This window comes from Ammospiza caudacuta, chromosome 3 (genome assembly GCF_027887145.1).
Source record: "Ammospiza caudacuta isolate bAmmCau1 chromosome 3, bAmmCau1.pri, whole genome shotgun sequence".
Classification (NCBI taxonomy): domain Eukaryota; kingdom Metazoa; phylum Chordata; class Aves; order Passeriformes; family Passerellidae; genus Ammospiza; species Ammospiza caudacuta.
The window spans coordinates 12,880,722-12,893,253 of record NC_080595.1 but is presented as its reverse complement, the minus strand read 5'-3'; the positions used below and the strand labels follow the sequence as shown (position 1 = coordinate 12,893,253).

The 12,532-nt window shown below is 43.5% G+C and overlaps 1 protein-coding gene across 1 annotated transcript in view; it reads left to right on the top strand.

The window, feature by feature from the left end:
- The window catches only part of ALK (ALK receptor tyrosine kinase), a 302,903-nt gene that overhangs the window by 276,889 nt on the left and 13,482 nt on the right, over window positions 1–12,532 (top strand). Inside the window, exons 15-24 of the mRNA XM_058801239.1 lie at window positions 379–510; window positions 1,321–1,465; window positions 2,251–2,433; window positions 3,886–3,984; window positions 4,680–4,832; window positions 6,015–6,113; window positions 7,818–8,004; window positions 10,167–10,257; window positions 11,136–11,200; window positions 12,096–12,225. Of these exons, the coding sequence (XP_058657222.1) occupies window positions 379–510; window positions 1,321–1,465; window positions 2,251–2,433; window positions 3,886–3,984; window positions 4,680–4,832; window positions 6,015–6,113; window positions 7,818–8,004; window positions 10,167–10,257; window positions 11,136–11,200; window positions 12,096–12,225 (1,284 nt within the window). The remainder of the gene's footprint in view (window positions 1–378; window positions 511–1,320; window positions 1,466–2,250; window positions 2,434–3,885; window positions 3,985–4,679; window positions 4,833–6,014; window positions 6,114–7,817; window positions 8,005–10,166; window positions 10,258–11,135; window positions 11,201–12,095; window positions 12,226–12,532) is intronic.

Sequence of the window (12,532 nt, the reverse complement as noted above, 5' to 3'; positions counted from 1 at the left end):
AAATACAGACTGTTAATGCTGGAAAATATTTGCAGCAAATTCTGCTACATTTTGTATGTTAAAAGTTTATGTAGATGTATTATGTGATAATAGGTATCAGCAGTGAGCTTGCTCCAAAGTAATTCCATTTAAATGGCAACAAATTCTTCTGGTGAAGGTTGAGACAAAAAGCCAGATTCTTCTAGAAGAGCTTTCATTTGGTTCTGGTCATGTGGTTTCACTGGAGGACAGTTTCTTGCTGTGGGATGGTGAAGGGTTCATGAGGCCTTTGGGGCCTCAAAGGGTTCATGAATCCTTTGAAAGTGTTCATGAGGCCTCTGTGTATACAAGGGAGTGGAAGTTTCTTACCTGAATTCAGACTTGATCTTCTGTTTGCAGACAAATGATGTTATCCAGAAGGTTTGCATTGGAGAGAACAACGTGATTGAAGAAGAGATTCGTGTGAACAGAAGTGTCAATGAATGGGCAGGAGGAGGTGGTGGTGGGGGCGGTGCCACTTACATATTTAAGGTATGGAAACACAGTCCCCAGGCACCTTCAGCATCCACACATCCTGCCTCTGAAAAATCCCTTATGCACCTCAGGGAGAGGGTCCAGAGAGTGACCTCTGGGTATCCTTAATTTCCACTTGAGAGATGCAGGGATGTGGGTTGGCCCTTCCCAGGTCTTTGAACTGCTGTTCAATATGGCCACACTTGTTACAGTGGCTTGAAGTATCCTTTGCAAACATAATGGCTTAAACTGGGTTGGTTTGTTTTGGCTTTTTTTTCAATAAAAACTGAGATGCTGAAGCATATTTCTACAGCAAAGGGCAAATTCTGCAGGACTTCATTCACCTTTGGCCTTGTAGAATGTGAGACATCAGCCATACATTTAGCCTGACAAGGAAAGCTGAGGCTAGCCTGTATGTTTTCTGCTGGCAGTCCTGCAGCTGTGGACCTCTGATGGTTCCTGTCCTGTGCTAGCTGAGACAATATTCTCAGTCTCAGTGTGCAGAGCAGTGCTCCTTAGCTGTTTCATTTGATAAGAGTCAGCACATGGGGCATTACAAGCTTTCTAAGAGCCATCACCATGGTAGATATAATTCATAGAGCTACTGACACAGCTGTTTCCTGTAGCAGAACTTGGTAGGACTATTCTTTTATTTTCTATTCATTAATTTTCTGGGTGTGGGTACATAAATAATGCAATGACAGTGTGCAGTGCTGAGCAGCCCTAGATGCCTGCTTGGTGCAGCATGCAGTAATTATGACGAGGCTGAACTTCCATTTCCATGTCTGGCTCAGTTTGAACATTGCCTTTATTTCTGAATTTGTTAAGATGGAGAATGGAGAGCCGGTCCCCTTGATAATTGCAGCAGGGGGTGGTGGCAGGGCCTACAGGGCCAAAACGGACACATTTCATCCAGAAAGACTGGAGAATGATTCCTCTATTCCAGGGTTGAATGGAAATTCAGGAGCTGCAGGTAAGGAGAGTTTATTCTTGTTTATAAAACCTTTGTGAATATGTGGTACTCCCAGATTTCTCCTCCTCACAAGAAGGTGAGGCAAAACTCCTGAAAATACAGTTCAGGGGGAACAGAGGGTTATAACAGATGCAAATAGAAGGTACCCACAGTACTGGATACTTGGGATAAATAAGGGTTTCAGAGATGGTATAGCCATAACAATGGCTGGATACTCCCAAAATAATGCAGTACCTCCAATAAACAAAGTTGCTTGGTTTTTGATGTGGGATTTTGCAGTGCCAGTGAGACTGTCCTGGTCTCTGCACTGTTTTGTGCTGTGTGGACATACTCAGAGTTTCTCTAGCTTATGCAGAAAGAGAATAATTGCACCATGTCTAGAAGTCTCTGTGCAGAGACCTTGGACTGAGCAAGCAGCAGAGCTGAAAGTGAATCACTGGTATGTGGTGTGGAGAGTAGGAGTGGGAAATGTTTTCACACCCCTTACAATAAATTCAGTTTTTTCTACTTTAGAATTGGCATTGGTTTATTTCAAGAGTGTTTTAGTCAAAGAAAAGGGGAAGGCTCTGAAAACTAGAAGGAAGTTGTTGGAGAGTAGGTAGGAATATCTTTTTACCTTTTCTATAGAAAATACTTGTCTTTGCATGTATGGTAGGTGAAAAGAGGTGCAGATGATGACTTACAGCTGAGGTGTTCTGAATGGATGCTCGTCCTGCAGATCCCTCCAGTGTTTTTTACATAAAACGTAACCCCTGGCTGTGCCTTTTCTCTTCTCTCACCTGCAGGTGGTGGAGGTGGCTGGAATGATAACACTTCCTTCCTGTGGTCAGGAAAATCCCTGCTGGAAGGTGCTACTGGAGGAAGATCCTGCCCCCAGGCCATGAAGAAGTGGGGGTGGGAGACAAGAGGGGGTTTCGGAGGGGGTGGAGGGGGGTGCTCCTCAGGTGGAGGAGGCGGAGGATATATAGGTAAAGTGGCTTCGTGTTCAAGGTGTCCCTTCCCCTCCTTTAGTGCTAATGCTCAGCAAAATGCTGATGATAACTCTCCTGTAGCTAGCATATTTGACTGTTATGTTCTAGTATGTCTGTGTGTTGCCTTTTTAGCACTAGATGAACTCATTGAGGGTTTGAGCAAAGAGCCAGAGGCCAGTCCTTCAGCTGCAGCCCTGGCTTTGCTCTCTGCAAAATGGGACTTTAAGATCCTGCTGTGATTCCTGAGCTTCTCACATTGGGGTGACACTGCTGGAGCAGGAGGAGCCACAGCAATGTGCTCCCGTTGCCAGCACCTGTGTTTGCAGGACTTTGGTCCTGGGGACTGGCGGCCAGGCTTTATGCCAGGGGATGGAGGCAGCTTCTGCCCTGCCTTGGTGCTGCACAGGTGGTCTCTGGGGGCAGAGGCTCAGGCTGCCAGCCAGCACCCCTCTTAATATGACTTCAGTCAACAAAGAGCTCATTTCATGTGCCTCTGTGTCTCAGGGCAGCTGTCAGATGGCATTATGTTGATTACAACTGGTGTGGGCCAGAGTCAAGATCTCTGCTAAGCCATGGTCTCCTGGGCCACCTAGTTTCTGCAGCCATCTGCACTGTGGTGGACTCTTTAACCCCTGGTTCTCCACAGCTTAAATTAAGTATATGGTAGACTAGAAATCTTGAGAGGAATAATGAGTTTAAATGATTAAGTGCATGTTTTGTACCAATGTTCCTGTGTAATGCTTCTTTTTTCCAACAGAATGACTCACATGATGTTGTTTTTTTTTTTTTTTTATTTCACTGAAGACAATTAAAGGGAAAAAGCTATTTTTGGGTGGGGTGGGGGAATTGTTGCATGCTTGAAGTACAAAATATATGTATTTCTAATATTTGTTATCTCTTGCCCATACTTTGCTTCTGGTATGTTCCATGTGCTCAAGCAGAAATGAGCAACTCATAAATTCCTTCAGTCCCCACTCCTGGTGGACCACCCTGCTTTCAGGGTGTAAAGGAGAGGAAGGATATCAGATTATCCATTCCCTCTGCTGACACAGTCCATGCCTTGATCAGCAAGGATACTAACTTAGCCCTGGAGTACTGGTGCTTTCCAGTCTCTTGGCTACATAAATTTTAACAGGGGCTTGTGTGTTTCACAGCATCCAAATGGTTTAAAGAGGAAGTTTGTGCCTTAGTTTGGAACAGTCTACCCAAACAGAGCTAATTGACTGATAATAATTGTCAGAGGCTTCATTATTAAATTGAAGTTCTAAAGTCCAGAAGTTCACGCCACAACTTGCTAAATATTCCCTATATATTAAATGCTTTAATTTTTCTCTTTTTTCATTTGGATGCCTCCCTAAATAGGCTGAATTCATGCATGTTGCCATGTTTATCTGTGTTTTATTGTTTTATGAGCCTCAGTCTGTTAAGGTAACCTCTGATTTGACATAGGTGGCAATGCTGCAGTGGACAATGACCCAGAGATGGATGGGGAGGATGGTGTGTCCTTTATTAATCCAATTGGTACTTTATACACTCCAGCACTTAAAGGTATTCATACTGGTCAGAGGTCTTCTCGTGGGCTTATTTAAGTTTGAAAATTGTAGGACCCCTTACAACCTTTTAGGGTACAGCTCAGTGCCATGAACATGAGGAGGCAGAAAGTGTATAAAATGCAGCAATACAGCAGAGAATAGACAGAAGTAGCAGGAAAAAAACAGGGAGAGGAAGCATCAAGCCTATTAGGAAACACTCCCAGCCATACAGACTACCAGGCTACAGAATAATTTTGGACAAGGAAAGTGATAACAGAACCTCATAGCTCAGATACTTTAGGAAAGAAACAGACAAAACATCTGATTATTCACAAGCAAGCAAGTTCCTCAGAGCATCCCTTGGTAAAATAGCCAGGTGCTGCCCAGCAGTACATGGGAGTGATAAATACTGCAACTCCAACCTGTGTTTTCCCAGAAGTCAGTGTCTTTAATGTGTTTGCAATGTGTTCAAAAAACAACAACAAAAAAATCTACTTGTTCATAAAAAAACAGAAGTTTCCTTTAGAACAGTCAGAAGTATTTTCAAATGCAGATGCACTCTGGCCTGGTGGATTCAGCCAGAAAGTTTTGAAGATATTACAGTGATTGATCTTAGAGGGACTAAAGGCCAGGAAAGAAAAGGGTGAGCCCAAGGAAATTGTGAGAACGGTCTTCACAATAATTAACTGAGCTTCTTCATCCACTCCTTAGTGACAGAGGGGCACGGAGAGGTGGAAATTAGGCTGCACCTTAACTGCAGTCACTGTGAGATGGACGAGTGCCATGTTGATCTTGAGACTCAAAAAGTCATTTGCTTTTGTGAGCCAGGCACAGAGTTGGCAGAGGATGGTGTGTCTTGCACAGGTAAGTAGGTGTGTGGGGTACTGCTAACATGTGGGACAGAAAATGTGTGGCCAAAGGCTCTGGTTTGGACTGTAAGACATCCTGAAAGTGCTGTCTAATCTTTCTTAAACCTGGATGCAGTAGAATGTTTCTTTCTTTCCTGCTGGTGTATGCTGCAGAGCTGTTTTGTCAGGATATAGCCTCAGCAATGGTGAGGACTGAGGTACTGAGCAGCAGTGCTGCTTTGCTCTACAGTATGTGTTTGGCATCCTGGGCAGATTTGAGCAGAGTCAAATTTTGTGTCTGCTTGTGCTGGTGTTCAGAGTCTGCTCTGAAATCCTAAAAGTTTTCTTGCTGAAAGCATTTTTCAGCTGAACTTAAATTTCAGACCAGTTCTTTAAAGAACCAAAAAAAACAAAAGGCAAAGTGAAGGAAAATATGATTGCTGAGGAATTGGACATTGAAAGTAAAAGTTCAGAAACTGTGAGAAATTCTGTGCAAGATTTCTCTGAAAAAAAATAAATACAGTAAATAAAACTAAATACTTGCCTTTCTTTCAATACCAGGTGCTCAGAGCTCCATTACTGAGTTTGCTTCCTATTCTTGTGCAGCATTTAGAGCAGGTGACCCCAGGGGTTTGGGATCCTGCTTTCAGCTTGTCACTGGCATGGGAAAATTGTTGTGTTTTTACCATTCCTGCCTGTAAGATAGGTAAAAAGTATGGTCATTTTGTCAAGGTGAAGTAAACCTTAATAGCATGATCCCGCATGAGGATGCAGCTTCACTACACTGTCATCAGGTTTTTCTGCTTGGATTATATGCATTTAGGAGATAAAATATTGCAGTCCTCCTGCTTTTGCTGTGATTTGGCATTGATAGCAGCACTTTAACCCAAACAACATAATGTTCTTTTCACCCCCACAACCTCCTGCCCCTGTTTTTTATGGTCTTGTTTTCCCACCCAGGGAGTTCACATGTTAATTCATTGATAGTGAACCATCTGTTTTAATGACTTGATATTAATTGAGGAAAGTGAAACTATGAGAAGTCATAGATCCTGAGAACTGGTCATGCCAGAGGTTGCTCCTGCACTATTGGAGCAGCAGATGAGTAAATGGAAAGAAGAGCAGAAAAAAATCTGGTGGCAAAAAAGTGGCTCCTGGAAGATAATTTCAAATGTGTAATTCCTTCTTTCTGTTGCAGCTGAGCCAGTGGTTCGTCTCCCTTTCTCCTTGGTCTTGTCTGTAGTGACTTCAGCATTGGTGGCTGCTTTAATTTTGGCTTTTTCAGGAATCATGATAGGTGAGTGTTTCTGTGCAAAAGATATTTTCATATGAGGGCTGGATCTGAGCTAGGGATAATTGGGCCCTGAGAGACAAAAGGATTCAGGTTTTGAGCTACTGCTGTATTTAATGACGCCTTCCCACACACATCTTCAGATTTCTGTAGTTGTTTCTAACCACAATGACCAAGTCGAGGAGGCTTCAATTACTGACTGCATCTCAAAAGAGATGGTGTTTTTTGTGTTGTACTGTGTAGCTGCCCGAACACAGCTGCTTGTAGTTTTGTGAGATCTGGTGCTGTTTAATGCCTAAAAGCTTCTTTATTTGTGTGCCTATGTACAGATTTCACCTCTTAATGTATGACATTTTAAGCTTAAACTCTCACATAGGTTCCCCTTTTACAAACTGCTCCTTAGTATGATGTGGGTATTCTTGGCATTTTTGCTTGAAATTCTAAAAGGTATTTTTCACCTTTTCATGTTCTTATTTTAAACACTCGCTCACCTGCATTTGATGCAAGCAGAATAGATTTGAATCAATGAAAAGGAGTCAGAGATTCAAACCACAGCTTTGCCACCTTTCTTTGTCCACACTGTGTGTGGTCTGGGGAAGGAGAGGGATGAACCAAGAGCAGGAAATCAGATCTGCACAGCTGCTTCGGTTTTAAGAATTTCAGGAGTTATCAGCTGCATGCACATGGTCCTACATCTGTGATTTCTGCCCTGACAGTGCCTTTTTACAATGACTAAATACTCCTCAGGAGTGGAAGAGTAATCCCCTTTCCATCCAACGAGCCTATCATTTCCATCTCAGGAAAGGGCAACGATTTAAAAAATCAAAGCAAAGGCAATGAGGAGGAAAATGGAGGACAGGCAGGGTTTGTGGATAGGTCATTACATCCATCTGCCTTTGCAAGTGCATGTTTACCCCTTCAATTTTTCCCCTGAGCAACATCTGCTGGAGAAGATGCAATAACTATTGCCGTCACAGTCTTTGGGCTCAACCCAGCTCCCACAGAAATCAATAGTGATTTAACCTGCTCCTGATTGTCATCTTCTTTTGGAAAAAATCCTGCGATATCAGTTACTATTTCAAGGAATATCCTCAGGATGTCTTCTTTCAACGTGTGGTTTTAAATGTTGTTGCAGAAGCATCAGTGAAGTGATGCAAGGAATATAACACATCATAAACTGACTTCAAATGTGCTCCTATTCTCTTGTTTAGAAACAGAGGAAGTTTTGGAAAATTGGCTATTTTTTATGTACAATGTGTTATTCTGGGGAAACATCTTAGGCTATCCATTTTGAACAATATGATGCAATAATTAATTTCAGACTTTAGTCACTTCTGTGTGATTTAGGAAAGTCAGTTATACCCCACCTCCCACAAGTTTCAAACTGGACTTTTATTTGGAAGGTCTGGTTAAACTAAATAGAGCATTAAAACAACATCAGAACTCTGAGATCTCTCCAAGTGAAATTCATTTTACTCTTTCCTGACAGTCCACGAGCAAGCCTGTTTCTTTGTAAGATGTGCAAATCAAAGGTTCCTGGATATCTTCAGATCCCATTTTCTATCTGTAATTATTTGATGTACAGAAACATGCCAGTGTCACTGGCTGGTTTGATTCCCTGAAGTCTGGCCACAGCAGAATGGAACCCCAGTGAGAAGGGCTGTCCCACCTCCAGTCTCTGGCCGTGGTTAACTGTGTTCTCCTGTTTAGTGTATCGCCGCAAGCACCAGGAGCTGCAAGCCATGCAGATGGAGCTGCAGAGCCCAGAGTACAAACTGAGCAAGCTGCGTACCTCCACCATCATGACAGACTACAACCCCAACTACTGCTTTGCAGGAAAAACCACCTCCATTAGTGACCTTAAAGAGGTGCCTCGAAAAAACATCTCCCTGATCCGGTAAATCCATCTTTGCCTTCCCCACCCTTCCCGTTGTGCACCCACACATCCCAGCTCTCCTAGAGAGGTGTGAACACACAGCTCTGTGCAAATTCTTGTGCACTTTTAGCTCCAGACCCCTTTCCATAAAATGTAAAGCTGCAGTTGTTAGGCTCGTGTGGAGGGGACTGGATTTTGGCATTCACCTTGACCTTCTGCAGGTGCAGTGTTCATCTCCTGGGATTGCGAGGAGAACTGAACAGTCATCACCAGTAATTCAGTTACATCTTTTACAGACTATGCAGTGAATGGCCCATTGCCATGAGCTGATGAAATTCTGGGATGGCTGAAGCTTGTAGAAGTCTCTTTAAAATCTTTGATGGGGTCTTTGGTAAAGACAATGACATCCTTAAGTGCAATAGCAAGGAAAGGAATGGATTTAAAAATGCCAGACAGTATTAAAAAGACAGGGATATAAAGCCAGCAAGATAATCATGTCTGGATGAGAACTTCTGAAAAGCTTTAAAGTGTCTCCTAAAAAAAAGCTTGAAAATTCTGAGTTCTTGCACACTTTGCTCTACTGCAGGATACCTGTGAATGTGACAGTACTCTGGTACCATGCAGTGTTACACAAAAAAATAAAAAGCGGAAGCAGGAGTCCTTGGGAAATTTGGAAGCTTAAGGTGCTGGAAAAAAATTATGGTCAGAGCAGTCTATGCAGTCTGCAATGTTTTGCTGTCCCTTATCTCATTCCCTCTTACCTGCACATCTTGCTGGACTGCACCTGGAGGTTTCCAGTGTACCCTGTGCTGCTGCTCCCTTTGTCACTTGGATTTTGTAAGGATTTTTGAAGTGTGGCAAGCAGACAGCAGAGGATACAGCTGGGAATTGACAAGGGAAGGGAAAGTGGACTTTTTGGAAGGAGAGTGAGTTATGAGCTGTAAAGATCTGGCTTATCCCCTCAGTTTGTAATAGGTTGGTCAGGTGGAGCTGGAGCCAAGAATGGCGTCTCAAGCTGATACCTACAAAATGTTATTACACAAAGTGGTTGAGTCACAAGCAACATGAGTCCTCAGTGTGGTTTCAGTGCCCAGACTGGTTCTGTCCTGGCAAAACTACGGACAGAGCTTATGAACAACAGAGCTGATTATTCCTCCTTGTTCATATGGACAGGAGGGCAGCAGCCCATGCAAAAGCAATCCACTGATGCAGCAGAGAACAGAATCAATGCAGCCCTCAGCCCAGACCTGGCTCTAACAGGAGAGTGCATGCAGCCTTTTCCCCAGACTGAGATGCAGGAATGCCTCTTAGAGGCTGGAAATGCTACTGCCCAAAGTGCAGCCCATGCAGGGTTAAGAGGGACTCAGGATTTGGGGTGCAGCCTCATCCCCTGCTATATTTCACCGTGTCATTATGACAGGCCACTGATGTGAAATAGCTGTGGTACCAGTTGACTTAAGGTTAAGAGAGTGAGGACTGAATAGACAGGTATGCAAAATCTGTATCACAAGGGCATGGAACAGGATCTATTGTATGATTACTCTTATTCCTTTCTCTTTTTCTTGTAATCTTATTCAAAATAAAACTGTACATTGCATAACATGATCACTGCCAGAAACGATTCTCAGCACAAATTCTTAGAGCTGAGTGCTTTACAAAGCACTGTCATCACCATTTACTGGCTAAGGTACTTGCCCAGAATCACACAATAAGTCAGGAAAAGTTATTTGCTGTAGAATTCAAGTCTTTTGAGAATCATTGTGCCTCCTAGTTTCTTGCTCAATGTTTTGTTTAATGGTGATGCAGAAATATCAGGGGAACTGTTAATGTGTTTAGGGTGTGTAAACATCAAGACTCAATTCCTGTCTTTATTGATCTGTTTTGGAGCACCCACCACTGAGCACTGATGCCAAAGCCATAGATGAGTGCTCTCTGTTACGTGCTGCAATGCCAGCAGCTTGATTTCAGCGGGGAATGTTCACTTCCATGGACTGCTTTCCCTTCCAATTAAATAAAATGTAGGTTCATGAACGACCTCACCAAGGTCTGGTGAGATCATACTGTCAATATCCACTTCTCCCTGTTACACTGCCATGAAAATTGTGAGCCTGTGAGCTGTGTCCACAGTGTTATAATGTGTGTTCTCTGTAGTAAAACCTTCTTGTCTTCTCTGGTCTGTCCAGGGGTTTGGGCCACGGAGCCTTTGGTGAGGTATATGAAGGTCAGGTGACAGGGATCCCCAGCGACCCCACTCCCTTGCAGGTGGCTGTGAAAGTAAGTGACAGTGAATGAGTTATCATGATGGTTTCGTGCACCTTTCACCCAAGAGTCCCAATGCATTGTAACAATGAAGATGAGTGAAGCGTTGCTATAAGTCCTGAAGGATGTGGCTAGAAATATTGCTGCTCTGTTGCAACACTTAAATCCATCACAGCTTGTAGGATATGGGTATGTGAGACTAATAAAAGAGGTCTGTGAATAGTAAATAGGCAAAGATTTCCCACAGAGCCACAGTAGGCTGCAGGAATGAGATCTAAATCCGTCCTCTGTCCATCCTCCCCATGCTGCACCTGGTTGGTAATCTGTCCAAAAGTCTTCACAGGGCCAAAAGCTGCTGGCACATACATCAAAGACCCTGCAAGTAGGAGGTGGCTGGTTTTCCAGAGATCTCACCGCTCCCTTACAGGGTGGGTTGGATGTGAAGCTAAATCCTAAGAGATCCTGGTAGAGTTCTCCAGGCCTTCAGCAGTCTAGCTGGCTTGTTTTCTCTTAGAGATTACATAGCAGCACAGTTCTGCTTCTGATTACAGATCCCAGTCTTGCAGGAAGGGAGGATCACTGAACTGCAGAGAACTCAGAAGCTGTGACCTCACTCCTCATCCTCCATGAGTCCCATATGTTGAACATTTCTCTGTGCACTCTGGGCTATTTCCTTTGCTGGGAGGAGGATGACAATGGCCTTGATGGACCAAGAGTTCTGATATTTACCTTTCAACAGGCTTCACACTCTAGTTTAGCAATGCTCTAGTGGTTGTCTTAGGGTGAGGTTTCTTTTGAGAAAGGAGGATTGCTGCAGACAGTGTTAGTGCCAAGGTGTTCTAATCTGTAAGTTGAAGTATCTTCTCCTTGTCAACCTGTTCTTTCTTTTCCAGACATTGCCAGAAGTCTGTTCAGAGCAAGATGAGCTCGACTTCCTCATGGAAGCTCTCATTATTAGGTGTGTATGAATCACATCAACACCACTTGTGTAGGCTTGCAAAGCTCCACAAAATAAAGAAAAAAAAAGGTTCTTCATAGGTGGTGTCCTCTCAGCACATCTGTGCAGTAGTTTTAGCACAAATAGAACAGGCATTGCCATCCTTTTCTGTTCTTCTTACAAATGGAAAGGCACCAAATGATTAAAGTCTTAATTTTCAAAAGGATCCACATTGGTTTTCATTACCCAAAGTGAAAAATTTAAAGCCAAGATTTTAAAATTGATAATAAGATTTTTTTGATTTCTCTTAGAGAGGAGAACATACCTTAGGAATTTGGGTTTGGTTAGTCAAAACTAACAGATGGCATTGACTTTATGGGGCTGTCATGTCATATGTCAGTGTCTGAATCACAGAATCCATGGAACTACTTTCCCATCACATTTGACAGGTGGGGAAATAAGGAAGTATTAGAGACTTGACCTGAAGAAACATCCCCCACAACCAGATCCCCATGTCATTGTGTTACTCAGAACAACATTACCCTAGCCCAACTTCTGCCTCTTGGATGGGGAAATTAAGAGCAGAATTTTCTCTGTGATCAGACATGTTCTGCTTCCTATGCCCCCCAAGTCTTGCTGTAGCCCAAAAAGAATGCAGAAAATGGGACAGGGAGAGGAAAAGCAGCCAAAAGCCACTGCTTCCCCACCTCTGTCTGTCCCAACATGGTCCAGACAGACACAGAATGCAGGGGTAGTGCTTTAGCTTTATCCAGCTGCCCTACCTTTGAGATTTGTTATTTTATGGGGGGGAAAAAAACCCAAAAACATTCCCTGCAGCAAGAAGGTTTGAATGTTTTCTGCTACTGTGCTTTTTGGGTGAAAGTTGCTCCCCAACTGTGTGTCCCTGTCTCCACAGCAAGTTCAACCACCAGAACATCGTGCGCTGCATCGGGGTGAGCCTGCAGGCCCTGCCCCGCTTCATCCTGCTGGAGCTCATGGCTGGGGGAGACCTCAAATCCTTCCTGAGGGAGACACGGCCCAGACCGGTGAGGAAAGACTAAATTGTGGTTTGTTTAGGGGGCTGCTGCCACAAGGAAAACACGTAGCTAGAAAACTCATCTGTGCAGATGCTATTTCCCAGCATTTTAGATGGTCACAAAATTCCTGTTGTTGTGAGACCACTGTGGAGGCAGGAGCCAGCAGGATATAGAACAGATGCTGTTGGGGCTATGCAGAGGTGCCTCATCTCTGGACTTTGCTAGATAACATTGCAGATACTACCTAAAAAAAGAACAAAAGCGAAGCCTAAAAAAAAAAAGTTGAACTCAACTCTTACCTTCTCCTCACCAGCTT